This window comes from Cherax quadricarinatus, chromosome 12 (assembly GCF_038502225.1).
Source record: "Cherax quadricarinatus isolate ZL_2023a chromosome 12, ASM3850222v1, whole genome shotgun sequence".
Classification (NCBI taxonomy): Eukaryota; Metazoa; Arthropoda; class Malacostraca; order Decapoda; family Parastacidae; genus Cherax; species Cherax quadricarinatus.
In genome coordinates, this window is record NC_091303.1 from 51,618,762 (window position 1) to 51,644,769 (window position 26,008).

A 26,008-nucleotide genomic window follows, 5' to 3' on the forward strand; every position below is an offset into this window, starting at 1 on the left:
GTTTTTATTTTCAATGCGAATTTTAAACAGCATTTGCCATATGGGAACCGAGTCCAAATGTATTACGATCGTTGAATAATGCAAGGAAGGTATCCCCTTTTCGAATAAGTTCAGCCCCTTGCACCTTATTGCAAGTGATTGTAAAAGTGTGGCATAAGTTACTAATGCATTTAAATGTTTGCGATGATGATGTGAAGAGAGTCGAAGGAGATATTCACAGATTATCACATGAAAACTAACAATTATTTTCTCAATAAAAATGGCAAATTAGGACATACACAACCCAAAACTAATTTAAACCAAGTGTAAGAAACATCTACATTGAAGCCATACTGAATAATAATAATAATAATAATAATAATAATAATAATTATTATTATCAGCGGTGAAGGGATGAAGCCAATCGAAAGAGGAACTCAAAAATTATCTCATACCAGTATTTCAATTCATTCAGATTCTACCATAAATAGCAACTTGTGATTTAATCTGGGAAAGAACAATCCAAACTTTTCATTAAGTACACAAATAACCCGCACATAGAAGAGAGGAGCCCACGACGACGCCTCGGCCCGACCTGGACCATCCATGAAGTCGGGCCGAGGTGTCGTCGTGGGCTCCTATCTCTTCTATGTGCGGGTTATTTGTATATCGTTCCTCTCACGGTATTGTGCCTTTTTTTTGTTATTTTTTTTTTAAGTAATATTGACCAGCATTTAAGGTTTAAGTTAGTTGGGATGTAATTAGGTAATCTTTATTTAAGCTCTTAGTACTGCCATGCGCTTCCCACAGAGCACAACTCAGTGTGTGAACATCACTATCTTTACTCTTATCTTTTTATATATTAGAAGTATAATTACTATAATTGATATTTTCGCTAAACAGAACTTTTAAAAAGTTATCTAATATCATACAATGTTGTCAAGGATTTTTGCAAAATAGTGACGATGTATGCGGTATATGAGTCATGTTACATTAAGGTGATTGCCATGGTATGTGCTATGTGACTGGAACTTCACGCACCTCAAAGTTAGGTCAACAGGGTTCAGTGACCACCAGGGCCAAACTTGTATATCAGTCAGTTGGCATTCACCACTGTCTCTTCTGCTCGTTTGGATTGTAATGTTTTGATTACATATATGGGAGTTGTCTTGATGAATGAGACACCGTTTTCTACATAGGACTGAAAACGCCACTGTATGGCGTAACGTTTCCAGAATAAATATACCAAATGTTGCACAAGTGTCTCATTAATCAACTTGCCGATTTCTAAACCATTTATTCAAAGTTATATTGATGTCTGAACGATATTAACTATGTAGTTCGTTCACTTCCTGAGACGTTACCAATGTCTATCTCGCCCAAAGAGGCTCTCTTCTTCATACTGCCTCCACTAAAAGCTGATCGTTTATTCTAAGTTGTGTCTTCTGTTGTCTCTTGTTAGCTGAGATCCTTTCGATTCTCTGTAACTGTGGGGTTTGGTGTGATGTCATATTTTCTGTTGGTGAGACAGACGTGGTATTGGTATTATATATTTCTAATGGTGAGACAGACGTGGTATTGGTATTATATATTTCTAATGGTGAGACAGACGTGGTATTGGTATTATATATTTCTAATGGTGAGACAGACGTGGTATTGGTATTATACATTTCTAATGGTGAGACAGACGTGGTATTGGTATTATATATTTCTAATGGTGAGGCAGCCGTGGTATTGGTAACTTCACTAAGCTTTTAAACAATTTATTTCTAACAATAATAATTATTATTAATTTCTAACAATTTCTAATAATAATAATATTTATATTCTTGGTTTAACTTGGTAGTGGCTGTTTAGAGGATTTTCAAATGTTTTACAATTAATATTCGACATTTATCGTGTCTTGGTTGCATACGGTGCATTATGTAGTTGTATCTCTTATACCCCTCAAGGAAAGTTCCTTGATGTTGGTGAGGGGCTCTTGATTTAGGGAATTGGATCTGTGCTCCAGTTCCCCGAATTAAGCCTGAATGCCTTCCACATCCCCCCCCCCCCAGGCGCTGTATAATCCTCCGGGTTTAGCGCTTCCCCCTTGATTATAATAATAATAATATATCTCTTATAAACAGATTAATTAGGCTTTTTGATTTGTCTCTTTGCATGATTCCGCCGCCTAAAAGTGGGACACTGTAATTCTGAAATTTCATAACAGTACAGTTATAGAATATTTGTAACGCGTTTTACCGTGACAGAATAAACGTGTTTCCGTAGCATATTAGTTTACAGTTTAACCTTCCTGAATCTATTAAACTCTGTTAAGCTTTACATGTTCACATCGATGTTTAATCTTTTTTTTTTTGGACAACTCAAATTATTAGGCAGGTACACAGGCCCGTCATTAGTGTACTATCATTAAATCAGATAGCTATTTCTGGCCCATAGTAATTTGTGGCTTGTCCGTGACCCAAGAGCTAGAGGTCAATATTCTATATTTCTAACTATACTGCCCATACTTCTGTCCATGAAAAGAAATTAACTCTGCCTATGCAATTAAATAACTGCAAATTAACATACTATTTTGCAATTCCAATATGGTACCGCATGCGTTTGTTTTCATTTAATAGTCATTATTGTAAATGACTGAATATAGGACGTTTTTACAGATAATGTAACTTTAACTAGGCTCAGACCACTTTCACCTGGGAGTTCCTTACGATCGCTGGCTCTCTGCCAGTGAGGTTAGAGAATTGCTAAGGTAGAAGCTGTTTACAGTTGTGTTAAGGCGTTATGAGGAATCATCTTTTGCGGAAAATTTATTATGGAAACCGAAATGACTAGTACAGAGAGTTTGGTGGATTCTTTGCCGAGGGAGTTAAGTGAAGGAACGGGGAGGGGTCATATATCGCCCTCCCTCTACAACTCTCATAAGGATCACGTTTCAGTAACTTGATCTCAGTGTTTGGCAACTGACAGGGTTACTGTGGGCACAGGTTTGTTCCCGACACGGTCTAGAACTATACCCGAATGGGTAAATGTTGGACGCTAACTGAGTTCTGCAGGATCTTCAGTAAAGCTTTCGATAGAGTTCCACACCGCAGGCTATTGAGGAAACTTAAGGCACACGGAATAGGAGGAGAATTCTTTTTCCTGGGTAGAGGCATGGCTGACAAATAGGCAGCAGAGAGTTTGCATAAATGGGGAGAAATCAGAATGGGGGCACGTCACAAGCGGTGTTCCTCAGGTGGGCCCGTTGTTGTTCACAATTTACATAAACGACATAGATGAGAGAATATAAATAGCGACATAAGCAAATTTGCTGATGACACCAAAATAGGCCGTCCAATTCATTCTAATGAGGACACTAGAGCACTCCAGGATGATTTGAATAGACTGATGCAATGGTCGGAGAAGTGGCAGATGCAGTTTAATATTGACAAATGCAAAGTTCTAAATGTTGGACAGGTAAATAACCATGCCACATATAAACTAAATAATGTAGGTCTTAATACTACTGCTTGCGAAAAGGATTTAGGAGTTCTGGTTAGCAGTAATCTAAAACCAAGAAAACAGTGCATTATTGTTCGCAATAAAGCTAACAGAATTCTTGGCTTCATATCTGGAAGTATAAATAATAGAAGTCCTCAGGTTGTTCTTCAACTCTATATATCCTTGGTTAGGCCTCATTTAGACTATGCTGCTCAGTTCTGGTCACCGTGTTACAGAATGGATATAAATGCTCTGGAAAACGTACAAAGGAGGATGGCAAAGATGATCCCATGTATCAGAAATCTTCCCTGAGGATAGACTGAGGGCCCTGAATTTGCACTCTCTCGAAAGGCGTAGAATTAGGGGGGATATGATCGAGGTGTATAAATGGAAAACAGGAATAAATAAAGCTATGTAAATAGCGTGCTGAAAATTTCCAGCCAAGACAGGACTCGCAGCAATGGTTTCAAGTTGGAAAAATTCAGATTCAGGAAGGATATAGGAAAGCACTGGTTTGGTAATAGAGTTGTGGATGACTGGAACAAACTCCCGAATACAGTTATTCAGGCTAAAACGTTGTATAATTTTAAAAATAGGTTAGATAAATACATGAGTGGGTGTGGGTGGGTGCGAGTTGGACCTGATTAGCTTGTGCTGCTGGGTCTGGCGTCGTGCTCCTTCCTTGAGTGGAGGTGACCAGACTGGGTGGGTTATTGGGCTAATCCGGGGGGGGGGGGGTCATTGGGATAATTCGGGGAGGGGGACATGGACCTGCTCCGCATGGGTCAGTAGGCCTGTTGCAGTGTTCCTTCTTTCTTACATTCTTATGTTCTAGGAACAGTTTTTTTGAGTTACATGTTCAGGCCACAGGGATATTTCTTCCCTCCTCCTCTAAGAATTGATACTCCTCAGCTGAGAAAGAAAACTACGACTTGGCAAAGAGAAAAAAAACTATTGTATGGTTTCAAATCCCCTCTTCAGTACCTGATTTGATTTGTCAGCTTATCCTTATACTGAAGAGCTGTTTGACAGAATGGAAAGGTTATTTAAGCTACTGATGGAGACTACGAATCTCCAACGACTCTTACATCAGGAGTGGGACGGAGAAGAGATAAGATATCAACTATTTAAGGTTGACCCTACACAACGTTCTATATTTTAAGACAGAGAGCTCACTGATCAGAAAAATACCCTTTTCCACGTGTTTAAGAATCAATCTCCTGAAAATACGTACTTTATATATTGCCCTGAAATGGTTTAAGAACCATGGGCTGTCCTATTGCACACAACTTTAACTGGAGAAGTTCAAAATGAGCAGCAATATCGCCCTACGTGATGAAAATTAATTATAACCAAGTTTATCAAGCTGTTCTGGATGAATATTAACAAATTTCTGATAGTTATCAGCGCACATTTCTTACGTTGAAAAGAAAGAAAGGGCAGACCTATGCAGACTTTACCAAATAGAAGCAAGTTGGCTTCCATAGGTGGTGTACTACAGATAAATTCTAAACTTACATTAAGTGGTTCCTGCTAATTTTAAAGAAGGAATTTTACAAATACCTTCCTCCACTTGTTCCAGTATAATGGATCATCTATGCTCTGAGGCGTCTGAGATAGCCACCGTAGCTGATACTTATAAGGTAACTCATACATTAATGCAAATCATTGTTCACTATTAGAAAGGTACACATTAATAAAGGAATATCTAGGGGTTCAGGAACTAATACCGCTGCTTCACAGAAGAAGAATTTCCGAAATCTCTGACGTCGTAATCATATTATCCTTCTACTTCCCCACCTGGCAAAGCTTCTGAGAAGTCTAGTCTCTTCTCTGAAGAGAGAGATGGAACGGTAAAGGAAGTAGAAATCTCTGGTGATAATACTTCAAGAAGAGCATTTCAAGGACCCATGTTTCACCTTTGAATTTGAAAGGAATATTCTACAGGAGAGAATACCACTTTAGGAAGGTATAGTCGACAGGATACAATGCCACCTTAGAAAGGCTTGGTCGACAGGATAAAATACTTCTTTAGAAAGGCATACTTGGCAGGATAGAATACCACTTTAAAAAGACATAGTAACTTTAGAAAGGCAAAGTCACCTTTGAAAGGCATATTTAACAAGATAGAATGCCACTTTAGAAAGGCATACTTGACAAAATAGAATATCACTTTAGAAAGGCATGCTTGACAGGATAGAATGACACTTTAGCCAGGTAGGCTTGGCAGAAGAGACTGTCACTTTAGAAAGGCATATTCGATAATATAAAATGCCATTTTAGAAAGGCATACTTGACTGAAAAGAATGAAACTCTAGAAAGGCATACTTGACTGGAAAGAAAGCCACTCTAGGAAGGTATAGTCGACGGAATTAAAACATAGCCTTAGAAAGGCATGATCGACAGGATAGAATGTCATTCTAGAAAGACATACTCTACGGGACAAAATGCCACTTTAGAAAGGCATACTTGACAAGATATAATGGCACTTTAGAAAGGCATATTCGACAAACCCTCGTGATACTACAGATAAACAACACTATTAGACCAGTTTTGGAAAAGGTTTATATAAAATTGAACAAAAATGCATCTATACCTACTAATTGTTTTAAAAAGTTTCAACTAATTTTAGTTCATCAGAGTTGAAAATTTGAAGTCAGTTCTGAACTTGTTAGAGAAAATCTTAAAGGAAGTTACTGGAAGACATAAACACTGCACCAAACAATATGCTCGAATTACTTTTAAAATTGTATGAGACGTTAATATTTAAGAAATAGCTTAACCAGTGAAAATTAAAATCCATTAAAAGCGGGTTTTTAATGTGGTTTTTTTTTCAGAATTTATTTTTTTTAGCATTTCTGTTCTATTTAAAATTCTCTGCAATCCTGAAGGAATAAACTGATTTCGTTGTTTTTAGGAAAGTTAATTTCCAATAAATTATCTATAAAATTAACAAATTGGAACCTTCCAGTACAAAAATATATCCAATTATATTACACCAAGACTCAGTGATTGAAGTGATTGAAACATTCACTAATAATTCCATGGAAACCAATTTATTTATTAAAAGTATTAAATATAAATTTACAGGACTGAAAGTGAAAGCCATTCTTTCCTTCAATTAAAATCTGACACCACTGACAGTTTCAAGTCTGTAAGAAAAAACAGCCACAAGCAACTGATCCGGATCCAACAATTCCAAGTTATTTTTTTGAAAAATTTTAATGCAGTATTAAATTAGTACCAACACAGTTTAAACTTTTAGCGTGTCATCGTTATTATTGAAAGCAACAGTGTTATTAATTTGAAGTCGATCAGAAGAAGCATTCTTTAGTTACAGAGTGAATATCAATGTCTCTGATGATAAATTAGACACATGAGCCACTCTTGGGTATCTTTATTGAGGAAACGTTTCGCCACACAGTGGCTTCATCAGCCCATACGTAGGAGAAACTAGAAGAACAGGAGGAGAATGAGGTAATCAGTCTCTCAACCTTGAGTCGATGTGGTCAGTCCATCAATCTTGAATAGAATACGGCATATCAGCGGAGAAGCAGCTTATAAACCGTATGGCAGGAGATGTGCAGCAGTCATAGGTGGTGTCACATTTGTTCAATATGAAGCCACTGTGTGGCGAAACGTTTCCTCAATAAAGATACCCAAGAGTTGCACATATGTCTAATTCATCAACATGTCGGTTCTCTGAACCATTCATCTACAAATCAATGTCTCTACTTATTTGATAAAATTAGCCAATAAGAACATATACATTTCAGTAATAACACAAATCTTCCTTCCTGGAAAACACATCAACGCTTTAAATTTGAATTCAATCAAAAAAGGCATTCTCTAGTTATGGTAGTGACTAACAAATATAGTTTTTTCCTAATTTGGGATATTGATGAACTTGGTTGCACACAAACTAAATATAATGATAACAATACGTGAGATGTATCAACAATTAAATACTTGAGATTAAGACACATGTGCAACATCTGGGTATCTTTATTGTAGACGTTTCGCCATCCAGTGGCTTTATCAATACAAATTCTAGGATATAACTTGAAGACAGTAGAACTATGTACAGAAGATGAGGTAATCAGTCCCTCAACGTTTCGCCCACTGGATGGCGAAACGTCTACAATAAAGATACCCAGATGTTGCACATGTGTCTTAATCTCATCTTGTCGGTATTATATACCATTCGTACACAATTAAATACTTAAGCCGTTTATAGTTGGTAGACTTAAAATGCTTTAAATGCATTTCAACAGTTGCATGAATCCTGCCCTAGCTACTATTCGCTGGCACTGAAAATTTGAAGCCGATCGTATGAGGCATTCCTGAGCTGATGAACGAAATGAAAGCAAAGTTGGAGGGAAGGGAAAAGAAACAAATTCAAGGCAGTTATACAGAAGTTTTTGTTCGGAGATACCTAATTAGTAGGTGGTTATACCAGGTGCACGACCTGAGGAATTTATTGAATCTTAGAAGTGGTATTACTTCTGGTATTGCGGAAGCTTGCAAACTAGTTAAAAACTCTGTAAATACGTATACAGCTAATTCTCAAGTGAATAATTTGATTGTATATCGCGTAAGTCAGTTTACTTATTCAAACAATCAGAATATCTAATGAAGAGGTCTTTGGTGCAATTTGTGTAGCACCACCGAGTAAGTCAACTGGTAGTGTCTCAGCAGATTTGACATAACACGGCAGGAATTTCTGTGGCGAGCAAAACAGCGGTGAAAATCGTATTGATGAACAGGATATACCAGGGTCAGCAGCAGCAGCAGCAACAACAACAATAATAGCAAGGAGTCAGCCCATTCTTGCTACTAGTCTGTGTTTCGGCCTTGCTGATAGTCAAGAAACCAAAAATTTTTATTATCGGCAAATACACGTTAGTAAGCTAAGTAATAGCAGCATGAAGAGTTTAGATTTGAAAGAAGTATGGAAATAAAAGGAATAATGTGAATGGTGATTGAAAAAGCTGTGAAAGACACAGTACCCAACTAGGGTTAAGTGTTCAACATCAAGGCTGATGCACTATGAACTTTAGTGACGATGACCTTGAAAGGTACATCGATGTTATGGAACATCAGGAGGCGGCACTTAACTGGGCTGAACAACTCTGAAAGACTCTGCTGCACCTCTATTTGCGAGGGTATGACTGAGAGAGTACAACCACGATGCCCTCACAGGAGACTCGGAATTATGATTTTGTGCAGACTGCTTGCTGTCCTGAAGGCTAATGCACTAGTACCAGCAAAATATCAGGGGTATCGTGACCCGTGTCGAGGTTCTGGCAAAGCCTGTCGTAAAGTGACAAGGAACAAACGACGACCTTTATACACTAGTGCCAGTCTGCTGGGGTAGGCAGCGACCTAGGCAAATTGGTTATTTTGATGCTTGTGGAAGACTTTCTTGCTAATTCTGTATGACAAGTAAAAAGTTATCTGGAGAATAAGAAGTACTTGACAGATGAAAAAGTGGACCAATTAACTGATATGTTCCATGTGCATTGTAACACTGAGAGTTGACCACTCCTTCTACTGCTCCAGCAAGATTCATGGCTCAGCTAGAAAAGGTTTATATTCAGAAGTCTTATGTACCCGAGAAGGCACGACTTGCTGAATGAACGTTCCCCGACTACCAGTGATACTGCAGAACTCTGATTTTAATACTCCATTTATTGCACAAGTGGACGCAAGAGAGATGGGTATAAGTGCAGTGCTTCTTCAAAAATCAACATAGTTGTTATATCCATTATGCTTATACTCTGCAAAATTGAAGCATCACTAAAATTACAACACCATTGAGGAGGCACACGTCCTGGTATTGAATTTTGGAGAATTCGAGGTTTACCTAGGGGCATCGCCTCATAACTTGTATAATTAGATACTAACTTGCTCACGTTGAGAATATTACCCTTCATTGCCCTTCTCGGAAAGAAGGGCAGTGAAGGGTTACTTCGTCTCCCTATACCTACTGATGTTGTTCTTGATCTTATTCGCCTTTGTGTGGACTCAAATTCCTTTTCCTTCCAAGGCAAATAATATTCTTAAACCTTCGGTGTCACTATGGGCTCTCCTCTGTCTCCTGTTCAATCTAATCTTCATATGGAATACTTCGAGACTGTTATTTTTCCTACTACTGATGTGCGCCCTTTACTCTGGCTCAGCTATATAGATGACATCTTTGCTCTTTGGCCTCATGACTCTAGTCTCTTCCAGCAATGTTTCGATACCCTTAATAATCCTGCCCCTTCCATTAAGTTTAAAGCTGAATAGGACTCCAATTCTTTGCTTCCTTTCCTTGATGTTCGTGTCATTCCTCAGACACAGATTTTGCTCTTTTCCGTGTACTGCAAGCCTATGCACAGTGGCATGTACATTTACTACTTTCCTTATCATGCTCCTTTTGTCAAGAAAAGTGTTCTTAATACTCTCTTTCTCCGTGCTCTCCGTATTTGTGATCTTCAATTCCTTGAATCAGAAATTTCTACTCTTCGTAATTCCTTTTCTCGTCCTGGCTACCCTTCCCATTTCATAGACTCTGCCATCTCCCGTGCTGAACGGACTTCTCTCCCAAACTCTCTACTCCTAGGAACTCTCCTGTCCTCTGCCTTCTCTATATTTCCAGTCTCTCTAATCTCAACAACTCTCTCCGTTCCTTAGACATCAAACTTACTGTTAGCCAGACTAACACTCGTCGCACCAACCTAGTTCATACTATTACTCCCTCTACAGATGCTCCTGGTGTCTACTCTATTTCCTGTTCCTCTTGTCCACTTCAGTACTTTGGAGAAACTGGCCGTTCTCTTTCTGACAGACTCAAGAGAGCACAAAAGTAGTGTAAAGCTTGCCGACACCAACAATGCTCTTTTCTGTCATGTCAGAGATCCCAACCATCCTATTGATTGGTCTGCTAAAACTGTCTACCCTGCTTCTAACTTTCACAGTAGCCGCCTGGTTGAATCCTTCTTTATACACAACTTTCCTTGTATGAATCTTAGTCCTGGCTTTGTCTCTGTAGATGCCTTCCTTTCCCATCACATTGTAAAATGCTCCAAACATCAGACCATCTTTTTTTCTCCTTCTCCCTCTTCACCTTTCCTCTTTCTCCTTTGAGTTTTCTTTCTTCTGCCTTGGATGTCTGGTCCTTTATTATACATTTCTCCCCCCCCCCTCTGTGTTTTTGCTCCTATCCTTTCTGGGCCCTTAAAGCTGTCTTGCAGTGCTCCTCTTTCTTAGTTTTGACTAACTCCACTACTGCTACTAATACTACCTCTAGCTCTACCTCTCTACTTCCTTTCATATTACCTCTCTTGTCCCGTCCTTGTCTGCTGGCCTATATATACTGCCGCCTCCTCTTCTTTCTGTCAGTGTGACTTTGTAAATGGTCCAAGGCGGACCGAAACGTCATCATAAGCTCGTCTCTCCTTCGTGCGGGTTATTTGTGTATTATTTTATATTTACAGAAAATTCTCCCAAAAACAGTTGTAACATTTTGTGAAGCAATTTGTATGTTGAGAGTTTTATAATGATCTATATTTAACACCTCCAGTATGAGAGAACAACCCAGGAACCACAAGAACCCCATGAACCACAAACACCCCAGGAACCACAAACACCCCAGGAACCACAAGCATCCCAGGAACCACAAGCACCTTAGGTACCAGAAGCACCCCCAGGAACCATAGGCACCTCAGGAACCACAAGTATCCCACGATCCACAATCATCCCAGGAACCACAAGCATCCCAGGAACTATAAACATCCCAGTAACCACAAGTATCCAAGGAACCACATATACCTTAGGAACCACAAGCCTCCCAGAAATCACAAAGCATCCCAGGAGCCACAAGCACCCCAGGAGCCACAAGCATCCAAGAACCAAAATCACCCCAGGAAAAACAAGCACCACAGGAAATATGAACTTTCCAGGAACCTCAAATACCTCAGGTACCACAAATGCAACAGGAAACACAAGCACTCCAGGAAGCACGAGCGTCCCAGGAATCACAAGCGCCACAGGAGTCACATCCTTCTCAGGAACCACTAGCTCCTCGGGAACCACAAGCCTCTCAGGAACCACAAGGTCCGCAGGAACCACAAACTCCTCAGGAACTAAAAAACATCTCAGGAACCACAAGCTCCTCAGGAACCACAAGCATCTCAGGAACCACTAGCTCCTCAGGAACCACAAGCATCTCAGGAACCACTAGCTCCTCAGGAACCATAAGCATCTCAGGAACCACTAGCTCCTCAGGAACCACTAGCTCCTCAGGAACTACAAGCATCTCAAGAACCACAAACTCCTCAGGAACCACAAGCATCTCAGGAACCACAAGCATATCAGGAACCACAAGCTCCTTAGAAACCACAAACTCCTTATGAACTAAAAAATATCTCAGGAACCACAATGTCCGCAGGAACCACAAACTCCTCAGGAACTACAAACATCTCAGGAACCACTAGCTCCTCAGGAACCACAAGCATCTCAGGAATCAGTAGTTCCTCAGGAACCACAAGCATCTCAGGAATCAGTAGCTCCTCAGGAACCACAAGCATCTCAGGAATCAGTAGCTTCTCAGGAACCACAAGCATCTCAGGAACCACAAGCTCCTCAAGAACCACAAACTCCTCAGGAACTAAAAAATACATCTCGGGAACTAAAAAATACATCTCGGGAACTAAAAAATACATCTCGGGAACTAAAAAATACATCTCGGGAACTAAAAAACATCTCAGGAACCACTAGCTCCTAAGGAACCACAAGCTCCTCAGGAACCACAAGCTCCTCAGGAACCACTAGCCTCTCAGGAACTACGAGCCTCTCAGGAACCACAAGTTCCTCAGAAACTCCAAGCATCTCACGAACAACAAGCATCTCAGAAGCCATAAGCTCATCAGGAACCACAAGCTCCTGAGGAACCACAAGCATATCAGGAACCTGTTCAGGGATTACAAGCATCCCCGAACGCAAAAGCCCGTCAGAAACAACAGCCGTCTCTGGAACAACAAGCATCTCAGGAAACACAAGCTCCTCAGGAACCACAAGCTTCTCAGGAACTAAAACCCTCTCAGGAACACCGAGCCTCCCAGGAACCACAAGTTCCTCAGAAGCTCCAAGCATGTCAGGAACCACAAGCATCTCAGGAACCACAACCTGTTCAGGGACTACAAGCATCCCAGAACGAACAAGAACATCAGGAACAACAAGCATCTCAGAAACCACAAGCACAACAGGAACAACATGCACCCGAAGAACCACAAGCATCCCAGGAACGAAATGCATACCAGGAACCACAAGCACACTAGGAACTACAAGCAACACAGGAACCACAAGCACAACGGGAATTACAAGTTATTACAAACACAGGTATAGTATGGCCGGCGACTTGGTCATAATGGGTTTCAAAGTATAACAAATAAAGTCACCAATAGTACATAACTAGTATTTCCTTCACCAGATATAATTTGCCTCTAATAATGTACACTTATGTACACTGTGTACAGAGGTTGAATATCAAGTGTACCACACGATGGCAAAAGAATGGCAAAAGCAAAAGCCATAATCAACCAGCAGCTAGGCAAGTCTGTCAATGCTTACCTCAGTGAACCACTTTGCCTCAGCTTCGGTGGCCTTGCCTGCTATTGGACAATGAACCAACGTACTGGTTTAACGAAGGGTACCCTGTTGATAGTTAAACCCTTAGCACCCGGTTCACTGGTTGGGAGGCAGCCTATATGGGAGTGTGACAAATGCTGAATGAAATGTAACATACTCTTAGTATGCCACACAAGTACGTCATGAACAATGAGAACAACATTAACTACAAGTATCCCAGGAACCACAAGCACCTCGGAAACCACAAGAACCCCTGAAACAAGCATAAAAGGATCGACAAGCACCTCAGGAACCACAAGTACCAAGAAATAACAAGCATCACAAGAAACAAGAGCATTCCGGGAAACACAAGTACCTCAGGAACTACAAGCACCTCAGGAATCACAAGTACCCAAGAAATAACAGGCACCACAGGAAACACGGGCATCCTAGGAGCCACAAGTACCTCAGGACCTACAAGCACCTCAGGTACCACAAGCATCCCAGGAAACACCAGCACCCCAGGAATCACCGGCAGTTTTGGAACCACAAGTATTCCAGAAGCCACAAGAACCTCATGAATAAAAAGCACCTCACGAACCATAAGCACCCAGAAACCGTAAGCACCTCAAGAATCACAAGCAATCACATGAACCACAAACTCAACAGGAAATAGAAACACAAACTAAAAGCAACACATGAACCATAAGCGCTACAAGAACCACAAGCAACAGAGGAACCGCAAGTACTCCAGGAATCACAAACATCACAAGAACATCACTCCAAGAACCACACTCACCATATGAGCAAAAAGTGCCACAAGAACAACATGGATCCCAGGAACTACCAGAACTTGAGTTACCACAAGCATCCTGGGAATCAGAAGCACCCAGGAACCACAAGCACCACAGGAAACACAAGCACCTCAGGATGTCTAGTCGCTACAGAAACCAGGAGTAAGACCTTCACAAGAATATCAATAAACTATGGTAAATTCAGAGAAAGGCATTAGTAGGTAGGCAGCAAGGGTCTCAGGCATAACAATAACCTCAGGCATATCAGTAGCCTCAAGCACCAGAGTAGCCTCAGGCATCACAGTAGCCTCAGGCATTACAGTAGCCTCAGACACCAGGAAGGCAGCAGCTTTAACCCAGGAAGAGTTGAAAATTACTTGGAGGTAACTTGGTTAATTTATTTCATGGATTTCCCCGCTGCTAGTATTTTCATGATTTTGCGAGAGAGGTCTGCACTTGTCCTGCCTCATGGGCCCCATCCTTCTTCAGGGGCCCGGTCCTGTGTCAAGGGTCCCGTCCTGCCTCGAGGACACCCGGCGTGTTTCGAGAGCTTCAATCTCCCTCGTAGGCTACGTCCTTCTACGTGGAGTCCTGTCATTATTCTTCCTCGGTTACCTCCATCTCCAGGGATCCTGCCTTTCCACTCTTAAGGGCCCAGTACTGCCTTAGACGTCCAGTCCTACCTCATGGACCCCTTCGTAACTCTAGGTTTGTATACACCGAGATATACATACCTTTCGGTGTGTATACATATATACTCATTGTCGGTGCTCACTTCCTTGCATTACATAACATCACCCTCTCCTCCCTTCCCCCGCGTGCTGGGCCACTTAATCTCTTACCGGTGTTGGTGTTGCACTAGTGTTCACCTCACCGTGTATACAGTACTCACACGGCGGGTTAAGCTATTCAGAAGGCAGGGTGGTAAGAGCAAATTGTTTGATGAGATTATAGTGGGGTAATAAACGGGTCAAAGGGCATTGTGAAACACAGCACCAGAAACCTGATAGGCGCATTACCACCAACAGAGCACTGGGAATCACAGTGACACTAAAAGAGCCCAGGAAGGTGCAATGCCACCAGCAGATCCCTGGGAAACAAAATGCTATTAGAAATGTTTGAATAACCACAGTACACCAGCAGATCCCTTTTGGGAATCGTAGTATGATTAACAGAGCAACTGGAGACCCACAAACACAAAGCACTTGGAGGCTCAGCAAGAGCTATACCAGCAATGTTCAAGGAGGCAAATCCAACAGAGCTCTGGGAAGCACTGCCAACAGAGTCCTGGGAGGTACCACCAAGAAACTTCTAGGAGTCACAAGGTACCAGAAACAGAGCTCTTGATCGAACCAACAGAGTCATAGAAAGTACCAACAACAGAACCTTGGGAAAAGCCGCCAATAGAAACCTACAAGCAACGTTAACAGAGCCCAGGGAGGCATCATCAACAGAGCCCTGGGAGGAACTACCAACAGAGCCCTGGGAGGAACTACCAACAGAGCCCTGGGAGGAGCTACCAACAGAGCCCTGGGAGGAGCTGCCGATAGAGCTGTAGAAGGTATTACCAACACAGTCCTTGGAGGCACCACCAACCAAGCGCTAGGATGCAACACCAACAGAGGACTATGAGGCACTACCAAACCAAGCCCTTGGTAACACCATTAATAAAGCCTCGGGAGGCACCACTAAGAGTGCCCTAAGGAACAAAAAAGCACAAAACCGTGACTGGAACAACACAGAAACAACCTGCACATAACAAGGAGCTTATGACGACATTGCGATCCGACTTCTAACATTTACAAGTCACACAGTACAACCAACTGTCCTGTCACAGGCTTCTCTCGATACCTTTCCCGCATTAAAATGTACCTGCTTGGGCATAAGGAATAATATATATTATACCGTCCCTCTGGCATGCGTGACAGTGGTATGTTGAAGTGGGTATGCATTTGCTCGAGAAATTTCATATCAAGAAAATCCCAATTGTACATAATAATAAACTCTTCTCTTAGTGTAAATAACAAAGACATTAAGAGCTTGTGTAAATATATACATACATCTTACTAATGCATCTTTGTAAGAGAGTTACGGGTTACTAATATGGGGCCAAGTTTTGTTGATGTCATCTACTTGCAGGTCAGTCAAAGCTGACGAATATCAGTGTGTTCCCCGGTGTGACTGTGTCAGCTCGAGGATATTGTAGTACCTGCGACCACATCAATTTCCCGTTATATTAGTGAGTCAAATTGGGAGATTAAACATATGATTTTCTTGCGGTACTGCTGTTAATAATTTAATAAATTATAATATATTTTAATCATAAAGTTTGATAGTATATTTCAAAATAATTGAAATAAGCAAGTAAGTTTAATTTAATTTTGCCTATTTATAAATATTCATTCCGTCTCCTTTTAAAATGGGCAGTGTTAACACCACAATAGCATTGGGAGGCACCACCAACTGAGCCCTGCGAGGCACCACCAACATAGCCCTGGGAGGCACCACCAACTGAGCCCTGCGAGGCACCACCAACATAGCCTTGCGAGGCACCACCAACATAGCCCTGGGAGGCACCACCAACTGAGCCCTGCGAGGCACCACCAACATAGCCCTGCGAGGCACCACCAACATAGCCCTGGGAGGCACCACCAACCGAGCCCTGAGAAGAACCACCAACAGAGCTCTGGGAGCCACCACCAACAGATCCCTGGGAGGAACCAAAAGCAGAGCCATGAGAGGTACTACCAACAGAGCCCAGGGAGGCTGCACTAACAGAGCCTTTGGAGGTACTAGCAACAGAGGCCTGGGAGGAACCAACAACAGAGCTTTGGGAGGCACCAACAACAGAGCTCTGGGAGGCACCAACAACAGAACTCTGGGATGCACCAAAACTGAGCTCAGGGAACCACTAACAAGAGACCCCTGGGAGGCACTAACAACGGAACCCTGGGAGGCACTAACAACAGAGCCCTCGGAGGCACCACCAACAGAGCCTAGGGAGGAACCAAAAACAGAGCCCTGGAATGCACTACAAAGACCTAGGAGACACCACCAATAAAGCCCTGGGAGGCACCTCCAATAGAGCCCTGGGAGGCACTTCCAACAGAGCCCTGAAAGGCAACACCAACAGAGCTTTTGGAGGCACTAACAACAGAGGCCTGAGAGGCACCAGCAACAGAGTCTGGGAGGCACCAACAACAGAACTCTGGGAGGCACTAATAATAGAGCCCTGGGAGGAACTAACAACAGAGCCTTGGGAGGCACCAATAACAGAGCCCTGGAAGGCAACACCAACAGAGCCCTGGAAGGCACCACCAACATAGCTCTGGGAGGAACCACCAACATAGATCTGGGGATCATCAAAAACAAAACTCTGCGAGGCACCACCAACAGTAGCTCCTGAAGGCACCAACAACATAGCTTGGGGAGGCACCACCGACATAGCTCGGGGAGGCACCACCAATATTACTCGGGGAGGCACCACCAACATAGCTCGGGGAGGCACCACTAACATAGCTAGGGGAGGCACCACCAACATAGCTCGGGGAGGCACCACCAACATAGCTCGGGGAGGCACCACCAACATAGCTCGGGGGGCACCACCAACATAGCTCGCCACCGACATTGCTCGGGGAGGCACCACCAACATTAGCCTTGGGAGGCACCACCAACATAGCTCGGGGAGACACCACCAACATAGCTAGGGGAGGCACCACCAACATAGCTTGGGGAGGCACTACCAACATAGAATTTGAAAAAGAAATAGAAAGAATCTCCGCCTACTAAGCATCTTGACCGGATTTATTATATTCCTTTTTTTATGTAAAAGTTCCTTGTACCGCTATCACAAGCCCTCAATATGCTTTGGAGATCTTACATTTAGTTCAAAGACCAGTGACCTTAAATTTAGAGTACAGACATACCACCTTTGTATAAGAGAGATAGTGCAGCACTTGCCATAAATAACAGACCAGTAACCCTAACATCTTACACCATATATACCTGCACAGCTGCTAAACCACTATGACAGAATTCCAGAGGCTTTGGAAAAAAACATAACGCAGATGTGAGATATATAGATTTTACAAAGGCATTTAACAAATGGGATCATGGGTTGAACACAAAATGAGGATCATAAGCATAAGAAAAAAAATGGTAACTAGAAGAATTTACGAGTTTCTGACAGGTAGAACACATAGTATGACTCACGAAATCGTAATGACACGATTGCAAACAAATCATACCACGGATGGGGTTTGATCCCGCGGTCAGAGAGTCTCAAAACTCCAGACCGTCGCGTTAGCCACTGGACCAGCGACGGTCTGGAGTTGTGAGACTCTCTGACCGCGGGATCAAATCCCACCCGTGGTATGGTTTACATAGTAGTAGTAAATAGAGCTAAATTCAGCATTGGCGAGGTCAAAAGCTCTGTAGCCCAAGGCACTGTCCTCTTTTTTTTTATCCTCTTAGCAGACACAGATAAAAGCACCCGTCATAGTTATGTAATATTCATAGATAACACCAAAATAAGCATTGAAAGTCATCTTGTAGAAGACAGAGAAAAACTACACGAAAATATAATATAATCAGGGATTTCCAGTGAGCAGGAAAGAACAACATGACGTTTAATGATGATAAGTTACAGCTGCTAATGAATAGAAAAAATAAAGAACTCAAAAAGAACACCGTACATAAAACCCAAGAGGAACATCAAATGGAATGAAATGAACACGTGAAACCCCTGGGAGTAAATATACCGGCTGACCTTTCAAAGAACACAATAAGGCAAAAAATCACAATAGCCAGGATGATGACGGGATGGATAATGAAAACTTTACAACAAGGGAAACTGCTAATTGTGACACTTTTCAAATCGTTTGTGCTCTTTCGTTTAGAATATTATGTTGAGGGCCCCTTTTAGGGGATAGAGCCAATAAAGCACTTATATTACTGGAAACGCCTCAAAATCCTAAATATGTACTCAGTGACGAAGAGGAGGTACATGATAATATATACATGGAAAGTACTTGAGGGCCCAGTCTCAAATCTGCACACTGCAGTGACACTACCTAGTGAGACATGGGAGGAAGCGCAAAATAAATCCAATGTAAAGCATGGGCATTTTGGGCACACTTAGAAAACGTGGCTCCAGAAGATATCAGAAACGCAACTGGAACCTGTGTAGATCTTCAAGAAGAAGCTGGACAAGTATCTTCACCAGGTACTAGACCAACCAGCCTATGATGCATATGCAAGCCAGCAGGACTCCAGCAGCAACAGCATGGTAGGCAAGGCAAGCACCAGAGAAGCCTGATCCAATGCCGAACTCTGGGTGTAAAAAAAATTATCGATACTCATTAAATGGATATCAAAGGTTGATAGAAATTAGGAACCTCACTCATTCTCAATATTTATTATTGTTTTTAGTTAATTATAGGGCTGAACTTCTAGGTTTAACTCGGAGCAGAACATTTAGGTTTGATTAAGAAAGAAACCTCCAGGATTGAGTGATGTTTACAGAGAGAGAGAGAGAGAGAGAGAGAGAGAGAGAGAAGGGGAGGGGTAAGGGGGAAACTCCCGAGGTCATCACAGGTAAAGCAGTACTGGTTACCTACGAACTATCACGTGTGGTGTGTAATGGGATGGTAATACAATAGTAGAATTAATCGAAAGACTATAAATAACATACGGTGTGTTTTTTATGACATTTAGTATTGACGTTTTTTGTTCACAAGAGACATGATTAATTCATTCAAAGAACAACGGAACGTTTCTGTATACTCAATAACAGTAGGGGAGAGGTCCTGAAGCAAAAAAAAAAAAAAATAAGTGTATGGCTAGCAGAATACAGGACGTTATTTGAGGACAGTGCCAGGTTTTGGGGGAATAATGGTGATTACTGCTGATTGTACTGCGATGGTCACCTTCCCTGATAGTGAGTCTTGCCTCTGGGAAATACAGTGGTTCTCGGTGTAAAGTACCTTCATTACTAGAGTCATCTCTCCGGCATGCATCAACAGCAGCAGCAGCAGGAAGAACAACAACAGCACAGCAACAGAAACATCAACATTAAGAACAATAAAACTAACAACTACATCAACATCGACATTGACACATTAACAACAACAAAATCACCAATATCATCAACATCAAAGGAGCAAGATCTTGTACAAGAACATACACATGAGGAATAGCAAGAACATGAACAATAGCAAGAGCATTAACACGAACAACAATAACAACAACCAGTGATACTCTCCCTGGGGAACAGAGGTAAGCCAACATGCCCGAAGTTTGGCTCATATATTTGGGGGATACTCCACACAGGAAACTCCTCGCTCCCTACTCTTCCTGTCTGTGTCCTGCACTCTTTCCCCTCTTTGATGTCTTTCTATTTTACCCTTCCCATTCTCCCTTTCCACTCTTACAAGGTTCCTCCATCCCTTTTTTTCCTTTCCCCAGAAATCCTTCCACTCCATCGCCCACTTCTCTCTTGCTCTCGCCTCTCTTCTCTCCACACTGAGATACTTCCACCTCATCGCCTCTCACCCTAGTATGTTCCATATTACTCCCCTCTTCGTTTTCTTTCCTCTTTCAAGTCCTTTTATCTCCTTCCCAATTTCCCTCCTAAGCACCATCCCACATTTGCCCTCTCCATACCATCTCTAGTTTTTTTACAAGACTATATTTTTTTATTAGATTAAATTGGGAACACCCGTAGTGTGAGGCTACACTATTTCACATAATTATATAATCGGAGCACAAGCAGTGTCCGTCTACTCTACTCTGTATGATAGTTACACTCGCAGTGTGCGGCTACACTATTCTACATGATAACTATATAATGGGATTAACCGCAGGTTGCGGTTACCATCCTCCGTGTGATAAATTATTGGAACACTCGCAGCGTGCGGTTACTCTTATTTTATTTGGTAGTTTCAAAACGGGAACACCAACAGTGTACAAGTAACTTATTCTGCGTGACAGTTGCATGGTAGGAACAAGAGCTAGCATCATCCTATCATATTCCATCAAATAGGGTGTCGCAAAGGTAACTAAATCTATGATGCTGAACATCAACACTAGGAGGTGAGGCGAGGCTAACCTTGTCCCCGTTGATGTACCAGACGAGCTGGGAGGGAGGTCGAGCCAGAGAGGAGGTGCAGTTGGCCTTCAGCACTTCCCCAGGTGACCACTGCAACCGGTTGAGTGCCATCTTCGGCGGCAGCGTTGGAACATCTGCAGAGAAACACAACCTTATTGCACCACAATAATTTCATATAAATATAGTTGTTGATGCTGAGAGAGAGAGAGTGGGAGAGAGAGAGAGAGAGAAAGAGAGAGAGAGAGAGAGAGAGAGAGAGAGAGAGAGAGAGAGAGAGAGAGAGAGAGAGAGAGAGAGAGAGAGAGAGAGAGAGAGAGAGAGAGGAAGGGAGGGAGGGAGGCAGAGAAAGAAGTTGGGGTCAAGGAAAACAACAGTTACCTATTCTGTAGACTACATAAAGAAATGAATATGAGTAAGAGCCAGGAGTCTTCTCCTCCCTTCCCTTCCCTTCCCTTCCCTTCCCTTCCTCTCCCCTTCCTACCCTACCTCTCCCATCCCATCAATCTTGTACTATACACACGGTAGATAAAACAGTGTCCTCCCTCCCTCCAGTTACACTCAGCATGTAGAATTCTTGAGGGTCAGACTCCAAGTTGACGAGGACGCTACAGGGAGGGACGAGGACATTACAGGGAATGGCAAGAACACTACAGGGAGTGACGAGGACGCTACAGTGAGTGACAAGGATGCTACAGAAAGTGACGAGGACGCTGGAGAGTGAGTAGGACGCTACATGGAATAGCGACAATGCTACAGAGAGTGACAAGGGTGCCACAGGGAGTGACGAGGATGCTACAGGGTGTGACGAGGGCGTTAGAGGTTGACGCTAAAGGGGTTGAACAGCACGCTACAAGAGTGGCAAACCTTCAAAGGGATGACGAAATCTCTACAATAAAGACGACGGTTCCTTCAGTCTTTACACCTCCATAACAACAGGAAGTTGAGAATAGTTATACGAGGATCTCTTACCTCCCTTGCTGTATAGTCCTTGTTGCTTAGCGCTTGTTTTTGATTATAATAATAATAATCTTACCTCCCTTCCTTCCCTCAAGTCTCAACTGGGTATAAGGGATCCCTTACCTTCCTTTCACCTCCCGAGTACCAGCTGGGTTTAAGGGATCTCTTACCTTCCTTCCTCCCCCCGAGTACCACCTGGGTATAAGGGATCTCTTACCTTCCTTCCTCTCCCGAGTACCAACTGGGTATAGGGGATCTCTTACCTTCCTTCCTCCCCCGAGTACCAGCTGGGTTTGAAGGATCTCTCACCTTCCTTGCTCCCCTAGAGTACGAACAGAGTTTAAGAGATCTCTTACCTTCCTTGCTCCACGAGTACCAGCTGGGTTTAAGGGCTCTCTTACCTTCCTTGCTCCTCGAGTACCAACAGGGTTTAAGGGCTCTCTTACCTTCCTTGATCCACGAGTACCAACAGTGTTTAAGAGCTCTCTTACCTTCCTTGCTCCGCGAGTACCAACAGGGTTCAAGGGGCTCTCTTACCTTCCTTGCTCCACGAGTACCAACAGGGTTCAAGGGGCTCTCTTACCTTCCTTGCTCCACGAGTACCAGCTGGGTTTAAGGGCTTTCTTACCTTCCTTGCTCCACGAGTACCAGCTGGGTTTAAGGGCTTGCCCAGCTCAGCCTGGGTTGGAGATGTTCATATACTGCATCACAATACTCACTCACTTAGTGGCAAGTCAATATAACAGCTCTCAGCAGAGTTCGTACCTCCCTGGAATATTAATAGCTGTCTGGTTGCCCTCTCTCCCTTTCTCACTCCCTTTTACATTCCCTACCTCCTTTACTATGTTCTTTCCTATCTCTCTTTTTCCTTAGCTCTCATTTCCTCCCTATTTCACTGTCTCCCTCCCTCCCTCCATCACTCCATTCTATTTAATTCTAATCTTTCCTCCCTCCGTATCTCTCTCCGTTCCACTTCCTCTCTTTTTTTCTTTCTCCATCTCTTCTTTCTTCTGTCCCTCCTCTTCTATTTCCTTCCCTCCCTTCCTCCTTCTCTCACTACCTCCTTTCCTTATTAATTTCCACCTTACTCCCTCTCTTCTGTTTATTCTCCCTTCTTTCTTCCCTCTCTCTTTCCCACCTTCCCCTCCTCTCTGCCTCCCCATCTCCTTCTACCCCCCTCTCTCTGCCCCCCCCCCGATATTAATTACGCTAATTACAGTCTCTCTCGAGAACTGCGAAATATTGTCCATGGTGGAGGGTTTTGTCTCACACATCCTACACGGTGTGTCTTATGTGTCACATCCTACACGGTGTGTCTTATGTGTCACACATCCTACACGGTGTGTCTTATGTGTCACACATCCTACACGGTGTGTCTTGTTTGTCACACATCCTACACGGTGTGTCTTATGTGTCACATATCCTACACGGTGTGTCTTATGTGTCACACATCCTACACGGTGTGTCTTATGTGTCACACATCCTACACGGTGTGTCTTATGTGTCACACATCCTACACGGTGTGTCTTATGTGTCACACATCCTACACGGTGTATCTTATGTGTCACACATCCTACACGGTGTGTCTTATGTGTCACACATCCTACTCGGTGTGTCTTATGTGTCACACATACCACACAGTGTGTCTTATGTGTCACACATCCTACACGGTGTGTCTTATGTGTCACATCCTACACGGTGTGTCTTATGTGTCACACATCCTACACGGTGTGTCTTATGTGTCACACATCCTACACGGCGTGTCTTATGTGTCACACATCCTACACGGTGTGTTTTATGTGTCACATCCTACACGGTGTGTCTTATGTGTCACACATCCTACACGGTGTGTCTTATGTGTCACACATTCTACACGGTGTGTCTTATGTGTCACACATCCTACACAGTGTATCTTATGTGTCACACATCCTACACGGTGTATCTTATGTGTCACACATCCTACTCGGTGTGTCTTATGTGTCACACATACCACACGGTGTGTCTTATGTGTCACACATCCTACACGGTGTGTCTTATGTGTCACATCCTACACGGTGTGTCTTATGTGTCACACATCCTACACGGTGTATCTTATGTGTCACATATCCTACACGGCGTGTCTTATGTGTCACACATCCTACACGGTGTGTTTTATGTGTCACACATCCTACACGGTGTGTTTTATGTGTCACATCCTACACGGTGTGTCTTATGTGTCACACATACACGGTGTATCTTATGTGTCACATCTTACACGGTGTGTCTTGTGTGTCACACATCCTACACGGTGTGTCTTATGTGTCACACATACTACACGATGTATCTTATTTGTCACACATACAATACAGTGTATGTGTCACACATACTATACGGTGTGTCTTATGTGTCACACGTACACGCTGTATCTTATGTGTCACAAATACACGCTGTATCTTATGTGTCACACACGCTGTATCTTATGTGTCACACACGCTGTATTTTATGTGTCACGCACGCTGTATCTTATGTGTCACACACGGTGTATCTTATGTGTCACACACGCTGTATTTTATGTGTCACACACGCTGTATCTTATGTGTAACACACGCTGTATTTTATGTGTCACGCACGCTGTATCTTATGTGTCACACACGCTGTATCTTATGTGTCACACACGCTGTATCTTATGTGTCACACACGCTGTATTTTATGTGTCACACACGCTGTATCTTATGTGTAACACACGCTGTATTTTATGTGTCACGCACGCTGTATCTTATGTGTCACACACGCTGTATCTTATGTGTCACACACGCTGTATCTTATGTGTCACACACGCTGTATTTTATGTGTCACACACGCTGTATCTTATGTGTAACACACGCTGTATTTTATGTGTCACGCACGCTGTATCTTATGTGTCACACACGCTGTATCTTATGTGTCACACACGCTGTATCTTATGCGTCACACACGCTGTATTTTATGTGTCACACGTACTATATGGTGTATTTTATGTGTCACGCATACTACACACTGTATCTTATGTGTCACACACGCTGTATCTTATGTGTCACACACGCTGTATTTTATGTGTCACACGTACTATATGGTGTATTTTATGTGTCACGCATACTACACACTGTATCTTATGTGTCACACACGCTGTATTTTATGTGTCACACACGCTGTATCTTATGTGTCACACACGCTGTATCTTATGTGTCACACACGCTGTATCTTATGTGTCACACACGCTGTATCTTATGTGTCACACACGCTGTATCTTATGTGTCACACACATTACACGTTATATCTGACATTTTACTTGTACATCTTCATGTTGTCACTAATGACTGTCTTCAACAATAACTGTTGTCACTAATGACTGTCTTCAACAATAACTGTTGTCACTAATGACTGTCTTCAACAATAACTGTTGTCACTAATGACCCTCAATATTATCAGTAATAACTGTCCATGTCTTCAGCAATAACTATCAGTGTTATCAATAATAACTGTTCATTCCATTACGAATAACTCTTTGTAAATGACAGAACTGGATTAAAGATGACAATAGGTGGCGACATAGTGATAATTGCATTTCTGTGGTTTCTTTGATCTGAATAAGAAGAGAAGAGGATGAGGAACAAAAACATGATGATGATGAAGAGGAAGGCGAAACGGACAAAAATAAGATAATGAGATAAAGAAGAGGAAACGGGGGAAAAAAGAAATTAATTAATTGTGATGTTGATGAAAAAGATTCGGTTGAAGGTCTGGTTCATCATGCAAGCCAGGCACTCCTTGGATCGAAATATAAACACAAATGCAGTATAATGTGATCCTTTATTGACAACGTTTCACCCACACAGTGGGCTTTTTCAAGTCACACACGGATCTACCTGGGGTTGGAAGGTACGAGAGTATTTATAGTCAGAATGTTGAGGTCAGGTGGAGAATGCTGCATCTGATGATCTACCGGGTGGGGTTATAGAGTCTTGGGTAGCTTGGCAGGGGTATTGGACAAGTTGTAGACCTTCTGCAGTGTTCTATGTTCTTATGTGGGATAGCGATGAAGAAGTTTCTTGGC

At 42.5% G+C, this 26,008-nt stretch overlaps 1 protein-coding gene across 1 annotated transcript in view; it reads right to left on the bottom strand.

The window, feature by feature from the left end:
• LOC128686548 (uncharacterized) overlaps positions 1-26,008 on the bottom strand; it is a 459,000-nt gene that overhangs the window by 8,493 nt on the left and 424,499 nt on the right. Inside the window, exon 4 of the mRNA XM_070084371.1 lies at positions 20,980-21,113. Within this exon, the coding sequence (XP_069940472.1) occupies positions 20,980-21,113 (134 nt within the window). The remainder of the gene's footprint in view (positions 1-20,979; positions 21,114-26,008) is intronic.